The 17,229-nt window shown below is 35.3% G+C and overlaps 1 protein-coding gene across 8 annotated transcripts in view; it reads left to right on the top strand.

Moving 5' to 3' along the window:
- SLC4A10 (solute carrier family 4 member 10) overlaps positions 1 to 17,229 on the top strand; it is a 317,997-nt gene that overhangs the window by 261,829 nt on the left and 38,939 nt on the right. For all 8 annotated transcript variants that reach the window (XM_060621101.1, XM_060621094.2, XM_060621093.2 and 5 more), the window contains 3 exons: positions 8,133 to 8,238; positions 14,262 to 14,423; positions 16,145 to 16,258. In XM_060621101.1, the coding sequence (XP_060477084.1) occupies positions 8,133 to 8,238; positions 14,262 to 14,423; positions 16,145 to 16,258 (382 nt within the window). The remainder of the gene's footprint in view (positions 1 to 8,132; positions 8,239 to 14,261; positions 14,424 to 16,144; positions 16,259 to 17,229) is intronic.

Raw genomic sequence — 17,229 nt, 5'->3', positions numbered from 1 at the left:
GTGAGACACAGAGTCTGAAGCAGGCTCTAGGCTCTGAACTGTCAGCACAGAGCCTGACATGGGGCTTGAAACCACAAACCATGAGATCACAATCTGGACCGAAGTCAGACACTTAACCACCTGAGATACACAGGCACCCCAATAAAGAAACATTAATTAAAGAAAATCTATTAAATCTTGGTAAGAACATCAAGTCTTCAGCACTGAGACACAACCTGCTTTCTCCTTACTCTGATCCTGGCTCAGTATGACAGAGGCTTCACTCTAGGCAAGTTTAGCCAAGAACACAGGGTTCCTTCTCCTCCTAGCTCCCAGAGGAGGACAGTGGTATCTTCTCCAGAAGAATACGTTGCCAGAATTTATTATTCCACCCCCACTTCTGCATGTGTTATGGAAGCTAAATGCTAAGTCTGTGCATCTAGGAGTTTAGGACTCCTTTCATTCACCCAGACCCCACCCAAAGGGTGGAGGTTCTACCTCAGACATAGACTCTGACTGCTGCCCCTCCCTAGCTCCCTGTTCCTAAAGCAAAGGAACCAGTCATTAAAAAGCATACCGTTGTCCTTGCATCCAGCTCTGGAGTCAAATCTCAGAGATTTTACCCAAGGGGAGCCCCAAAATTCTCTCCAAAGAGATTGGTTTTCTTTGAAGCGGAGCCTAAACATGCTCTCAAAAATAATAGAAGTTTTGGTGGAAAGCAGTTAAGATGTGGTAGGTAGCTGTATGAGAGATACAGACTGAACAATAGGCTAGCTAGTGTACCAGAGAGAACCAGGGGATGAGACAGTTAAGAAGAGCCCTTCCAGGATCAGAAAAACTTCAAACAATGACCTCAACGGCAGAGGAGCTACAATTTAATAGGATCAGATCACCAGAGCAATTTATGCCAAGGTTATTGTCAAAAACAATACAGCAATTAGCCAGCAATTAGTGGAGCCCAATAGCTGGATGTATGTGGCAAGCCCTACCACAACCACAAAAACAATAAATATACAGTATAGTGAAGAATCAAAACCAGCAATGTTCTTAACATCGTGGTCAAATGAATTCTCCTTTTTAACATTTCATGAGCTGCTCAAAATCATTCCATGTTTTAGTTTCTTCCTCTTTGGAATATGCTTTTCTTGTAAAACCTTGTATCTTTCTTGGAATTGCTGACTGCCTTCTTTTTCTCCTGCCTTCTGTGCTTCAATGTCTTCAATCTTTTCCAAGAATTCAGTAATTCTATCCTATTGGCTCTTTATTAAAATTTTAAGTATACAGTACGGCAGATGTTACATAGCAGATCTCTAAACATTTTCATATTGCTTGACTAAAACTCTGTATCCATTGAACAATTCCCCATTTTCCCCTCCTCCACCCCTAAAAACCACTATTCTACTTTGTTTCTATAAGTTTCACTACTTTAGGTACCTCAGATAACTGGAATCATGAGGTATTTGTTCTACTCTGACTGGCTAATAAGCCACTTAGCACATTTTTTTCAGTGTTTATCCATGTTGTAGCATATGACAGGATTTCCTTCTTTTTTCAATGGCTGAATAATATTCCATTATGTGTGTATACCACATTTTATGTATCTATTCATCTGTAGATGGACATTTAGATTATTTCTACCTCTATTATGAACAATGCTGCAATGAATATGGGAATGCAAATATATCTTCATTATCCTGATCCTGGCCACAACTCTTTTGTATAAATACTCAGAAATGGGGTTGCTGGATTATATGGTAGTTCTATTTTTAATTTTTTGAGGAACCTACATACTATTTTCTGTAGTGGCTGCACAATTTACATTCCTGACAGCAGTGCACAAGGGTTCCAATTTCCCCACCAACACCTGTTCTTCCCTCTTGTTTTGTTGATTTTGTTTATCATGGTCATCCTAACAGGTGTGAGGTGATACTTCATTGTAGTTTTGATTTGCATTTCCCTGATGATTAGTGATGTTGAGTATTTTTTTTTTTATGTAGCTGTTGGCCATTTGTAGGTTTTCTTTGAAGAAATGTCTATTCAAGTCTTTTGCCCATTTTTAATCAGGTTATTTTATTGCAATTGAGTTATAGGAACTCTTTATATATTTTGGATATTAACACCTCATCAAATACAGTTTGTAAACATTTTCTCCCATTCCATAGTTTGTTCTTTCTGTTGTTTCCTTTGCTATGTAGAAGCTTTTTAGGTTGATATAGTCCACTGAATATTTTTGGTTTTGTTGCCTGTGATTTTGGTGTTACATTCAAGAAATCATTGCTAATGCCAAAGTCATAAAGCTTTCCCCCTGTTTTCTTCTAGAAATTTTATAGTCTCAGGTCTTATTTTTAAGTCTTTCTCTATTTTGAATTGGTTTTTATATACAGTGTATGATAAAGGTCCAGTTTCATTCTTTTGTATGTGGATATCCAGTTTTCCCAGCACCATTTTTTGAAGAGACTATCCTTTCCCCATTTGTAGTTTTGCCATCCTTACTGAAGATCTTTTGCCTGCATAAATGAGGATTTATTTCTAGGGTCTCTATTCAGTTCTGTTGGTCTATATATCTGTCTTCATGCCAGTATCATACTGTTTGATTATTCTAGCTTTGTAATGTGTTTTGAAATGAGGAAGTGTAAGACTTCCAACTTTATTCTTTTTTTCTCAAGATTGTTTTACCTGTTCAGGGTCCTTTGTGGTTCCATTTGAATTTTAGGATTATATTTTTATATTTCTTCAAAAAATGCCATTAGTATTTTGATAGGGATTTTATTGAATTTGTAGATCACTGAGTAGGTAATATGGACATCTGAACAACATTAAGTCTTCTGATCTATGAATACATAGATAGATTTTTATGATTAGATAGACATGATTTCATTCATGTCTTTAATTTCTTTCAGCAGTGTTTTGTAGTTTTAAGTGCAGATCTTTCATGCTTTTAGTTACATGTTTTCCCAAGTATTTTATTCTTTTTGAAGCTGTTGTAAATACAATTGTTTTCTTCATTTTCTTTATGGATTGTTAGTTTATAGAAACTCAACTGAATTTTTTATGTTGATTTTTTATCCTGCAATATTGCTTAATTCATTTATTACTTCTTTGACGAGTGTTTTTATCATGAAAGGATGTTGAGTTTGTCAAGTGCCTTTTATGCATTTAATAAGATGATCATATGATTTTTATATTTTATTCCATTAATGTGGTATATCATACTGATGAATGTCTCTATGTTGAACCACTCTTGCAATCCAAGGATAAATTTCACTTGCTCATGATGTATGATCCTTTTAATGTACTGTTGAATTTGGTTTGCTGGTATTTTATTGGGGATTTTTGCTTAAATATACATCAGAGATATGGCCTTACAGTTTTCTTGTCTTATAGAATGTTTTCCTGGCATTTGTATCAGGGTAATGCTGACCTCATAAAACAAACTTAGAAGTGCTCCTTCTTTGCCAGCTTTGTGAAAGAGTTTGAAAAGGATTAACATCACTTCTTCTCTAAATGTTTGGTAGAATTCACCAGTGAAGCCATCTGGTCATGGGCTTTTCTTTGTTGGGAGATTTTTTATTACTGAATCAGTCTCCTTATGAGTTATAGGTCTGTTCAAAATTTCTATTTCTCCATGATTCTGTTTTGGTAGATTGCCTGTTTCTAGGAATTTGTCCATTTCTTCTAGGTTATCCAATTTGTTGACGTATAATTGCTCATAGTAATCTCTTAATAGCTTTTAATTTCAGACCCATCAGTTGTAATGCCTCCTCCTTCATTTCCAGTCTTGAGTCTTGTCTATTTTTTGCCTTAGTCTAGCTAAAAATTTGTCACTTTCATTGATCTTTTCATAACACAAACTCTGTTTCATTGATCTTTTCTATTGTTTTTCTAATCCCTTTCATTTATTTCTGCTCTGATTGTTATTATTTCCTTTCCTCTGCTAACTTTAGGCTTAGTCTGTTCTTCTTTTTCTAGTTCCTTGTGATTTAAAGTTAGGTTGTTTGAGATTTGTCCTCATTTTTAATGTAGGCATTTACTGCTATAAACTTCCTTCTCAATACTGCTTTTGCTGTATACCATAAGTTTCATTATATTGTATTTTCATTTGTATCAAGATATTTCCTAACTTTTCTTTTGATATCTTCTTTGATTCATTCATTGTTCAAGAGTGTGTTGTTTCATTTCCATGTATTTGTGAATTTTCTGGTTTTCTTTCTCTTACTGTTTTCTGGTTTTATTACATTGTGGTTGGAAAATATATTTAGTATGATTTCAGTCTTTTTAAATTTGTTAGGCGTAGCTTTGTGACATAACATGTGATCTGTTCTGGAGCATATTTTGTATGTACTTGAGAAAACTGTATTCTGCTGCTGTTGGCTGAAATATTCTATATACGCTGTTAGGTTCATTTGGTCTATAGTGTTGTTTAAGTCTTCTGTTTCCTTATTTCTCTTCTGTCAGGATGCTATGCATTGTTTAAAGTGAGGTGTTGAGAACTTAAGAAAAAAACAAATGAGCAAAGGGGAAACGAGAGAGAGAGAGAGAGAGAGAGAGAGGGACACCAAGAAGCAGATTCTTAACTATAGAGAACACACTGATGGTTACCAGAGGGGAGGTGGATGGGAGGATGGGTAAAATAGGTGATTTTTTAGTCTTTTGTTCTTTAACTTTTAGATCAGGATTAAAAGTGATTTGGGGGGCACATGGGTGGCTCAGTCAGTTGGGTGTTGGACTTAGGCTCAGGTCATGATCTCATGGCTCGTGGGTTCAAGACTTGTGTTAGGCTCCTCACTTAATGTGGAGCCTGCTTGGGATTCTCTCTCCTTCTCCCTCTCCTTGCACCCCTCCTCCTCTCTCTCTCACTGTCTCTCTCGAAATAAATAAAGTTTAAAAAGCGATTTTTGACACACCTCCATTACAGTAATCTTTTGTGTCTGTATACTTTCATATACTTTTGTGTTGCTTTTCAGGGTCTGTTTGCTTCACACTGAAGAATTTCCTTCAGCATTTTTGCAAAGTAGGTCTAGTGGTGATGAACTCCCTCAGCTTTCCCCCACCCCACTCCCCTGCCCCCAGTTCTGGAACGTTTTTATTTCTCCTTCATTTCTGAAGAACAGTTTTGCCAGACATAGCATTCTTGGTTGATAGATTCCCTTTCAGCACTTTGACTATATCATCCTACTCCCTTCTGCAAAGTTCTTGCTGAAAAATCCACTGAAAGTCTTATAGAGGTTCTCTTACACGTGAATTGCTTTTCTCTTGCTGCTTTCTGAATTCTATCTCTTTGACTTTTGACAGTTTAATTATAATGTGTCTCAGTGTGGATTTCTTTGAATTCACTGTGATTGAAGTTCTATGGGCTTCTTAAATCTGGATGTCAGTTTCCCTTCAGATTTGGAAAGCTTTCTTTAAGTAAGCTTTTTGTTCCTTATTCTCTTTCTTTTTCTTCTGGGACTTCCATAATGTATATATTGGTCTGCTTAATAGTATTTCATATAATTCTTAGGCTTTCTTCATTTTGTTTTTCATTCTGTTTTTTTCTGACTAGAAAATTTCAAATGGCTTATCTTTGAGTTCACTGAGTCTTCTGCTGGATTGAGCTTAATGTTGAATTGCTCTAGATAATTTTTCAGTCTAGTCATCATATTTTTTAGCTCCAAAATTTCTGTTTGGTTCTTTTTAGTATTTTCTATCTCTTTGCAGATATTCTCATTTTGTTTGTGCATTGTTTTCTTGAGTTCATGGAGAGTCCTTATCATGGTTATTTTAATTCTATGACAGGTAATTCATATTCCTTTATTTCTTTAAGATGAGTTTTTACAGATTCATTTTTTCTTTTCTTTAGGCCTATTTCATGTGTCTCATTACTTTGTGATGGGATTGGCACATTTGAAATAACAGCCATATCTCCTACTCCTTATGGACTGGCTTTGTACAGCAGAAGACCTTACTAATCAGCTTGACTAAAGATTCTGGGAAACTCTAACCTTTTTTTGTTGGGGGGGGAAATATAACTTTTCTGGAGAAGGGAAGTATTAGTGTATAGTTGTAGAGGGAGGATATCTGGAATCAAGTGTATGGTCAGACTCTCAATTAGTTTCAACATCTTCAGCTTTACCTCTTACTGTACTTCTTTGCTTAGTATGAGCCCTTCTCTTAGTCCAGACTTTCTTTGGGATTCTCCTGAGCAAGACTTTATTGCAGTTGGAAACCAAGATTTAGAGTGTTTGAGTGGTCTTCCCATGGCCATGCAGCCAGCAAAGAATAGAGCTTTATGTACAGCCAGCCTGTGCCTGGGACTTAGTAACCTATAGTTTTAAATAAATTGCATTAATGTATGTCTACTACTGCATCTCAGGCTTTGTTTCCCTTTTGCTATATCTCTCCCTCTGCTACCATGGGGGTCACTGCAGTTGCCCATAGTAGCCAATGCTTCTATATCCCAGTCCCTTAAAGCCTTTGTCACCAATTTTCTCACTGGAACACTTTACCCTCTTAGAGGTCCAACCCCAAGTGAGCCCAGCCGAGGAATCTTCTAATCTTCCTTAGTGAGAGCAGGAAGCATGCTTTTTGTGTGTCAAGTAGAGTCTCTTGCAATAATAAATAGACACCCGATATTCTATGAAGAATAAGTGAACGAATAAGTGTCTGAAGTAGAAGACATAAGAGAGACTATTGTCTAATTAGGCAGAGGGATTTACCAAGTAGAATATAAGATATTTTCTACAGAAATAATGTTAGTAATGGTAGTCAGGTTCTACAGTTTGATTAATACCACTAATATAGCAGTCCAAATAACTTTTAAGTTATGCAATATATATATATGGGTTAATCTGGGAGTCCAACCACCATTTTTGTAAAATGCTTCTGTAAGAAACTGTTTTCTGAAGGACAAATAGTCAGCTTATGAATGAATTTTTGGAAACATACAATTTGTAAATTGAAACTAACATCTGAGACCATTAATCTGTTGGTAATTTTTGCTTGTGTCTTCTTCTGATTTATTTATAAAGTTATAAAGAATCGTGAAGTCAAAAACTGTTTTCTATTACATAATAACAGTACTATGCCCAAATCTTGCATTTTCCCTCTTCTCTTATCCCCACCTGGCATTCATTATCTTACCTTCTATATAGTAGGTATTAAAAAAAGCTTTCGTGGGGCGCCTGGGTGGCTCAGTCGGTTGAGCGTCCGACTTCAGCTCAGGTCACGATCTCGCGGTTCGTGAGTTTGAGCCCCGCGTCAGGCTCTGGGCTGATGGCTCAGAGCCTGGAGCCTGCTTCCGATTCTGTGTCTCCCTCTCTCTCTCTGCCCCTCCCCCATTCATGCTCTGTCTCTCTCTGTCTCAAAAATAAACAAACATTAAAAAAAATTTAAAAAAAAAAAAGCTTTCATGTACTGATTGATCTTTTGATACCTAGAGTACTTGCTTCAGCCTAATTAGTAAAACTATAAATGACTTTTATTTATTTATTTAAAAAAAAATTTTTTTTTAACGTTTATTTATTTTTGAGACAGAGAGAGACAGAGCATGAACGGGGGAGGGGCAGAGAGAGAGGGAGACACAGAATCTGAAACAGGCTCCAGGCTCTGAGCTGTCAGCACAGAGCCCGACGCGGGGCTCGAACTCACGGACCGTGAGATCATGACCTGAGCCGAAGTCGGACGCTTAACCGACCAAGCCACCCAGGCGCCCCTATAAATGACTTTTAGAATATAAATTAACTACAACTTTAATTGATATGGTTATATAATATTAATAAAAATAAGTAATTTATAATAATAGATTTGGATATTTATCATTTTTGCCACATGACTTACAATTTAGGGGCAAATTGTCATGGTAAAGGCTAGGAGGCCTCCTGGTTTCAAAAGCCCCCAAAAGCCTTGTGTTCTAACCAATACATTTAGGGATTTCCTGTCACTGGGACAGAGAGGAAATGACCTCTCTCATTTGAGGAAGTACTATAGAGTAGTCTAATGTCTAGATAACAATATATCTATCATGCTTTCTGTCTTGGAGTTTAGGATGACCTAACTACTTTTCTCTCAGATAGAGGAAAGTTATAACTGGAGAAGAAGAACCCATCACACATTTGTTTCAAGTACAGTGACAAAAGGTACTTAGTTCACAAAAGACACTTATTTTGCCTTTTCAGGTGTAACTGTGTAGAACCGCATAATCCTAGCAATGATACATTGAAGGAATGGAGGGAGTCCAATATTTCTGCTTCTGACATAATTTGGGAGAACCTAACTGTGTCGGTAAGTTAAACACTGAAAAATAAATCATATATTGGATCTTACTACTGTAAGGGCTTTTGTTGACATTTTGAATGAATTATTGCCACTAAGGTAAATTATTTTGAATGCATAACTATTATACAAGTAATAGTTTTGTGTTAATTTTAATTTCGTTTTTAGGTTTTCATTAGCAAACTGGGGTTTTCTTTCATTATTAAGTTTTACTAATAGTTAGTAGGCCTGAGTTACTCTAAGAGCAATCATAATTTGGCCAGATTAACTGAAGGCACATTAAATAAGAGTGGTGTTGACCTAAATGAAACCATATGGCAGAAGTAAGTCGGCCTTCTGTGTAAAGAGCCCAGAATGCTTTTATTTCACTCTGTAATCCTGCTCCAGCTGTTCAGAATATGCTGAGGGGGAGGGGATGTTTGTTAATATTTTAGTATAAATATTGAAGTCTTAGGAAGAACAAAATCACTATTAACAAAATTCTGGCGCCTTCCTCAGGAAGGGCTTTCTTACTTACATTTTCTTCTTATCTCTCACTCAAGGAAAGGAATGGCAATGATTTTTTCCCTATCAGGGTTAAATCCTGTACTTAAAAGAAAGGAAAATTTTGTCTTTCCTCTGTTTTGTGATTCTGCCCCTCCCCCACCCCATAGCTGCATTTCTCATTTATTCCTAATCTCTTATAATGTCTGTGCACCTCTTTTTCCATCTGTATTTGCATTCTTCTGTTCAATCTAATCATAACTGGAGAAATTGAGTGTTCTGCTTTTACTAAATGTTAAATAGAATCTGAATTATTCTAGTTACAAACATTACAATCCATAGCTCCTGCCACTTTACTAACCTGTATAAGCTCAAATTCCATAACCATCATTATAATACTATATGAATACTAATTCATTGCATGAAACACCTATTTTAGCAAGTGAGCCCGTTAGTGGAACATAGAAATCTTTTTTTTTTTTAAAGTTCATTTATTTATTTTGAGAAAGAGAGAGAGAGTGTGTGTGTGCATGCACGCATACATGAGCAGGGGAAGGGCAGAGAGAGAGGAAGAGAGAGAATTCCAAGCAGGTTCTGTGCCGTGAGTGCTCTGTGTAGAGCCTGACTGGGAGCGGGGGTTGGGGGTGGGGGGTGGTGCTCAATCTCACAAACCATGAGATCATGACCTAAGCTGAAAGAAAGAGTCAGATGCTTAACTGACTGAGCCACCCAGGTGCTCCTAGAAATCATTTTTTTGTTTTTCAAATATTGTAAAACTCTAAGTATGATACCTATAGGAACATTTGACCTATTGCCTAGTTCTGCAAATTTCCCCCATGAAATGTTTTCTTTCAGAATGAAAATCAAATTGCTTACTCAGTTTAAAATTCTATCTTGACCTATATTTTATGACCTATATTTATTTTATGACCTATATTTTTTCTTATACTAGTTATTTTCTCTAGAATAAACTTTCACTTATTCTTGTTTTTTTCTGTTACAATAACATTTAATTCTGTTCCATCTACTTGTCCCTAGAAAAATAACATTACCAAACTGTTTCCTTTTGGAGAGCCATTTAAATGGACCAATAAAAGAAATGTTGAACAAGAAAGAATGCTACAGTTACTTAGAATTTAGACATGGGATTGTGGTTGATCTAGTCAGCAGTGTATCTTCCATTTATATTCCCTTTGGTAGACTATAAAGATATTACATCTAAACATCCCTTATGTACTCATCTTGGTGTCCTCTTCAGTACAGACACCCAGTAATTTAATCTCTAGATTATTTAACATGATAATTTACTCTATGTGTAATATATATTCTCTTAATAATTTAATGTTAAATAATAATATTCATTCTATGTAATGGAAAATCCTTAATAACTTTCTAAGAGACTCATAGCACAATTGATCTGGCTGGCAATGAGTTAATTTTAGATATTAAAAGTTTTAGGGTCAAGCAGAGTACAGTAAAGAAATATTTTGCAATCAAAGCAAATCTTGCACTTTTTTTTTTTTTCTGTACTAGGTGTTAACATTCTGGCAGAAATTTTCATATTATTTTTCATTAGTTAAAAGCAGTTTTTGCAATGGGTAATTGCTAATCTTGACCAGAAATAGCCTTTATCACCAAAGGGAATGCTATACAATGAATCTTGTAATTTTTAAGTCAATGAAAACCATTAAATTTTTTTGTCTTGATTATAATTGCTGGGTTTTTTTTCAGTGTAATCCCCAGCATCACCAAAAGCATTTTACTAATAAAACACTGTGCTAATGGCTATCATAACTGGTTTTATAAAAATAGTGATATAACATTTACTTTATACGTTATTCATTTGAAAAGTTTTTATTGAATTGTTACATATCTCATGAATTGTAATTTATGCCTTGCTAACTCTGCAAGGGTGAAGAATTTTAGCTTTCTTTGATTCTCCCAAACTGCTATATGCATAGTAAGTATTCAATAAACATTCAATGATTGTTTTTAAAATTTTTTTTACAGTTATTTATTTTTGATAGAGATAGAGCACAAGTGGGGGAGGGGCAGAGAGAGAAGGAGACACAGAACCCAAAGCAGGCTCCAGACTCCGAGCTGTCAGCACAGAGCCCGAGGCAGGGCTCACACTCACAAACCCTGAGATCATGACCTGAGCCGAAGTCGGACGCTTAACTGGCTGAGCCACCCAGGCGCCCCTCAATGATTGTTTTGAAAAGTAGTTCCATGTCACAAATTTACTACTTAATGCAAGTGTTTTATTTTGGTTCATTTTGTTTTTCAGCTTTATTGAGGTATGTTTGACAAATAAAAATTGTATCTATTTGAAATGTACAACATGATGTGTTCATATACGTATACATTGTGAAAGGATGACCACAATTAAGCTGGTTAACATACTTGTCTCCTGACATAGTTACCTTTTTTCTTTTCTTTTCTTTTCTTTCCTTTTCTTTTCTTTTCTTTTCCTTTTTCTTTTTTTTTTTTCTTTTCCTTTCTTTTCCTTTTTATTTCCCTTTGGTGAGAATTATTAAGGTCTACTCTCCTAGCAATTTTGAACTATATGATACAGTATTATTAATCATATTCACCATGTTATATATTAGATTTTCAGAATTTATTCATCCCACACAACTGAAGCTTTAGACCCTCTGACCAATATTTCCCTATTTTCCTTTCTTCATCCCCCATAGTCCTTGGTAATCACCACTCTACTCTTTGCTTCTATGAGGTTGACTTTTTAGATTCCATATATAAGCGAAGTCATAAAGTATTTGTCATTCCATGTCTGGCTTATTTCACTTAGCATAGTCTCCTTCAGGTTCATCCATGTTGTTTGCAAATGACAGGATTTCCTTCTTTTTTAAGGGTGAATGATATTCCACTGTATATTTATACCATATTTTCTCCATCCATTTATCCATCAACAGACATATAGGTTATTTTCATATCTTGGCTATCATGTATAATGTTTAACTCAGGTCTTTTATGGCAAGTTAGGATACGTAGGTTTCATATATATATATATATATATATATATATATATATACACATACATATATATATATATATATATGTATGTATATGATAATATACATATATATTAACAGTGTTTCAAAATCAGTCATTCCTAGGCAAGGTTTAAAATATTCACGAGCAATAAGCCATACAGAGAAAGACAGATACCATATGGTTTCACTCTTATGTGGATCCTGAGAAACTTAACAGAAACCCATGGTGGGGGGGGGGAAGGAAAAAAAAAAAAAAGAGGTTAGAGTGGGAGACAGCCAAAGCATAAGAGACTATTAAAAACTGAGAACAAACTGAGGGTTGATGGGGGGTGGGAGGGAGGGGAGGGTGGGTGATGGGTATTGAGGAGGGCACCTTTTGGGATGAGCACTGGGTGTTGTATGGAAACCAATTTGACAATAAATTTCATATATTAAAAAAAAATATTCACGAGCAATTGACTAAAAATTGGCTAAGAATTGTCTCAGTGCTAGAATTACATATTTCGCTTGTATGTATATAAGGAGGAAGATGATAATGTCAACTTAAATTTCTTATTAATAAAATAAGTGGTTCATGTGTGTGTGTGTGTGTTTGTGTTTGGGGTATAGTTAGTATAAACCAGAAAATTAATGTAGAAATTTGTAGGTCACGATTTTTATTTTTAAATAGCATACTACCCTCTACAAAGGAAGAAAAAAACCCCACCCTTTTCAAATTTGCTTTGAATTAAAGTAACAAGGCAAGCTATTGGCAATTTATTATAGATTATATGAGCACTGAATGCTCCTTTAAATGGCATCTATGTTCTTAAGAGTTGAGAAGAAGACCCAGCCAAGTCCAAGGAATATTTAGAAGACTTTTATATTGGCACAAAAGACTGAAGATGGGCACAAATCTATAGATGATGTGTTTGCAACTCATCTTCCAGCTCCTGTTTGTATTTAGCCATTCTGTGTAATCATGACTTTGCTTAATAATTGCTCTACCAGCATCTCTGGAGAGGAGCAAGAGAAGAGACTAAAAATGCAATGATTCACTTTTGGTACTTTGTATATTTTTTAAGAGTTTTGACAGAAGGAAAATTAAAACCATAAGTAAGGCTGGGAGGGTGTGGTTTCTTTGGTCTTTTAATTATCCAAATTATTGTGCTCTGTATTAGCTTAATATGGATAATTAGAATTTCAACTTTGGCTAGCAAGGAAGATATTTGCAGCTAAATTAGAAAAGGGAACACAATTTTTTAAAAAATAATTATAAGGTAAGCTAACAATATTTCTCAAGAATTCTAGCCTTAAGGGTAGCTGTCCCAAATAGATTTTATTGGCTGTTGGTTTGTTTTTGGATAATGTGATTATCTGTGACCTATTCCAAAATCTTTTAAAGGTATTCATTTTCTGCTATACAAGGAATCCAGACTCTGGACGGGGCAGAGTCTGCTGCTGATCAGTCCTCAGTCCATATTTTTCTCTAAGATCTTTCTGTACCCTGGTGCAATTCAATTTCTGTGTAGGTCCAGAATATCTCAAGTACTAATAAGGTCACTGGATCACGTAAAGCACTATTTTCTCTGTGTTGGAAAAAAAAATACTTCAGTAATAGGATCTTTAATATAAGAGAAATCAAAATGAGTTTAAAATAATTTTTTATTTCAATTCAAATTATTAATGTTCAAAATGCTGTTTTTCTTGGAGAAAAGAAATTTTTTTGACTTTGCTGCCACCTCCTGGCTAAGGTAGTAATTAGAATGATCCTTCAGGGGCTTATAAAAATACATACCAGGAAAAAAAACAATATTAGATCAAGGACAAGTCATAATAAATATGAACTTTGCCTTAATCACATAGTAACTCTTTCTCTTTTGTTCTGTAACCTAATTTTGAGCTCCATCTTTGACTCCCAATTTTATTTTAAGTAGCAATATATCATAGTTTTCTTGTTGCCTTTCTCGTTTTTCTTGGTAGCTTTTGGACTAGATAATTCTACAAAACCACTGTTCTTCTTTACTGTGCAATAATATTCCCACCACAGGCACCATGTTTGTCTCAAAGCTCTGCTACCCAGCAGCAGTGAGGCCATGGCAAATTACTTAATTTCTCTATGTCTCAGATTCCTCAGACATAAATAGAAATAATGACATCTCCCTATTTTATAGGGTGGATGTAGAAATCAATTAAGATCATATATTTAAATGGTTTGGCATGGTGTTCACCCTAGTTACCACTCATCAAGCCTGTCATACTTTCAATAAATCTAGTGTTAGGAACTTCGTGGAGATTGGGTTAAATATACATTGATTGGTAGTCAATTAGTTTTGTAGATTTAAATTTAATTTTTAAAAAGCAAAAAAATGTAAGTGGTTCGTGTTCAGTTTTAACATAATCTAAATCTCTAAAATTGCTCACTACCTATTCAAATAGAATTCATGAAGCTTACTCTGTTCAATCATTGAGATTGATCTTAAGATGTTAGTTTTCTGAAAGAAATGTGTCCTTTTTTCCTCTTATTTGCTCCATTTGTTTTACTTCCTCTGGCAGGAATGCAAATCGTTGCATGGAGAATATGTTGGACGAGCCTGTGGCCATGATCACCCATATGTCCCAGATGTTCTGTTTTGGTCAGTGATCCTGTTCTTTTCCACAGTTACTCTGTCAGCCACCCTGAAGCAGTTCAAGACCAGCCGCTATTTTCCAACCAAGGTACTTCGACTACAATTTTCCTGATCAACACGAAGTATGTTATAGTCATATGGGTTTTAAGACAAAAGAAATAGCAATTGCTGTCCTAAAAGGAGCCACTAAAAGGCTTTTTTTTTTTTTTTTTTTTTTTTTTTTTTTTTAATGTGAAGGAGCTTGCCAGGTTAGGAGTCAGGTGCGATGAGAGAGGTGCTAGGATCCTTTGTGATCCAGGTGCTGGGACTGCATGTTCCCTCTGGGTTTTTATTCTAACTTCAGATCCCAAAGATAAGCTCCCACTTTCCCACTTACGCTTTTGGAAATCAAAAGCACACACTGCATTACTGATTGTCACTTTCTTGCCCAGTGAACAGTGGGAACTATTCCAGCCTGACAGATACCTCATAGGAGCCACTGTTACATTCTCTAATTGGGAAAGCCCCTGCAAGACTCATTGGAACACTATTCTCTTTTTCATTTTTAAAGTGTCAGTCCCTCCCCCTAACCCACCACGTTTGCATCTGCATATTTGGAGAGGAAAGTAAACAGAGAAACAGCTTAGTTCAATATTTAACACTGCAAAGTAACACCTATAATGTCTGACTCAGCCAAAAAGAAAAAAAAAAAAGAAAAAAAAAAGAAAAGAAACAAGAAAACAAGCTTTTTAGGGATGAGCTAAAGATTATGATCAAAATTCCACTCTAGGAAAATGTTTTAAGAACTGTTTCTTCCAGGTAAAACTTCTGTTTTTGTCACCTCTTCTTTCCCTAAGGTGGAAGATTAATTCCTTTCCCCTCCCCAGAGCTCAATTTAATTAATCCACGGTGGCTTTATAAATGAGAAATGGCTTGAGGCCTCTGGGTAGCTCAGTCGCTTAAGCAGCCAACTTCTACTGAGTTCATGATCTCCGTGTCTATGGTTCGAGCCCTGTGTCGGGCTGTATGCTGACAGCTCCTTGCCTGGAGCCTGCTTCAGATTCTGTGTCTCCTTTCTCTGCCCCTCACCATTCACGCCTTGTCCCTCTCTGTCTCTGAAAAATAAATAAACTTCAAAAAAATTTTTTTAAATAAATGGAAAATGGCTTTAAAAACTGGTATACACTTATCTTGATGAGGACTGGGTGATGTGTGGAATTGTTGAATCACTGTATTGAACACCTGAAATGACTATAACACTGTATGTTAACTACACTGGAATTAATTTTTTTAAAAAAAGGAAAAAGAACTAGCTTATACAGAATAACTTTAAATTTTTTCCGCTCTGTTGTACACATTCCCTGCTTCCATACTTAACACGCAGATAAACTAACTAAAATATTCTGCTTCTTCAATATAAATAGATTCTTTTATTGTGCTTTAGATTATGATATTAAAATGGTACCCTTGGGAGAAAGAATCCTAAAATTCAGCCTAATGCTGGCCATGCAATCTTATTCTGTGTATTAAATATTGATGCACTTAATAAACCTAGATTTTAAATAAATTCTGAAAACAGCACAATCACCATGTAACTATTACAGAATGCCTGATTCTAGAAAGGTTGAGTGCATATCCATCTTAATGACAGAATACATAAATATATACTCAGGCTCTGACAGAGCTAATTGTAATATTATAATATGCATCAAATATAATATTGTGATATTATGTCATAAAGTGTTTATAAATTGTGATTCTGAATAGTGTTCTTGAGTACTCCTTACTATTTATAGTTCTTTAAGTGACAAGTGTTTTCATCATTTTTAGGTTCGATCCATAGTGAGTGACTTTGCTGTCTTTCTTACAATTCTGTGTATGGTTTTAATTGACTATGCCATTGGGATTCCATCTCCAAAACTACAAGTACCAAGTGTTTTCAAGGTGAAGTTATCATAGAATTTACTATCTATGTCTCCATCTCTGCATGTTCATTTAGATGATAGCTGTAACCCTAGTACTTGAGATTTTCATGAAAATATAAGGAATAGAGGGTAATAGAGCATTCAATAAAATGCCCACTGCATGAGTAAAAATTTTGGTTTAATATTAAAAAGAAAAAAAAAAAGAAGTGTTATCTAGAGGTTAATTGAAAAATTTTTCTGTCAATTATTCTAGTAGGAATATCTATATGCAACACTCCTGAAAGATAAGGACACATTTTGAAACTAAGGGAAAAATGCGTTATTTTGATGCAAAATTGCGCAGTGGATAGGCCTTGGGAAAGAGGTAAAATTAGGGCTGGACTGGAATTCTGACCATGTTAATAAGTAAGCAATTCTTGGGCCAGTTACTTAACCTCTGTGAGCCTCAGTTTTCTCACCTGTCAGACAGGGATGGGGAGGTCCTCAAAGAATTGTCAAAATGAATTCCTTTGGGACTCATCTCAGGCACCAGCAATGTTCAGAAGCATTCCCTGAACTCCGGAAAGGACCAAGCGTCTTTATGCTCTTTTCACATAATGGCCTGTGCACACATATAAGAAGTATACACATTTGTCAATGTGCTATTTATAAATGTAAATAAATTTGTCAACTGCAAATTATAAATATTAACATTATTTTATTTACTATAGGTGTTGATTAAGAACATAGATTTTTGAGCCAGTCAGAGTTTAAATTCTGTCTCCACCACTTACTACCTTTGGGATCTTGGACAACTTACTAGGCCCTTCTATGCCTCAATTTTATTATCTGTATCTTCTTTAGAATGTTTTGAACAAAAAAAGAGTTAAAATATTTAAAGCACTTAGACTAGTGCCTTGTACCTTATAAATGCTTTGTGGATATTCCTATTATTATTAAATGTAGCTCACACAGCATATCGGTGTATAATTGGTGCTTTCCTGGTAGCAT

Source organism: Panthera onca, chromosome C1 (genome assembly GCF_046562875.1).
Source record: "Panthera onca isolate mPanOnc1 chromosome C1, mPanOnc1 haplotype 2, whole genome shotgun sequence".
Classification (NCBI taxonomy): Eukaryota; Metazoa; Chordata; class Mammalia; order Carnivora; family Felidae; genus Panthera; species Panthera onca.
The sequence above is the reverse complement of the archived record's forward strand: the minus strand, read 5'-3'. Positions and strand labels throughout refer to the sequence as shown.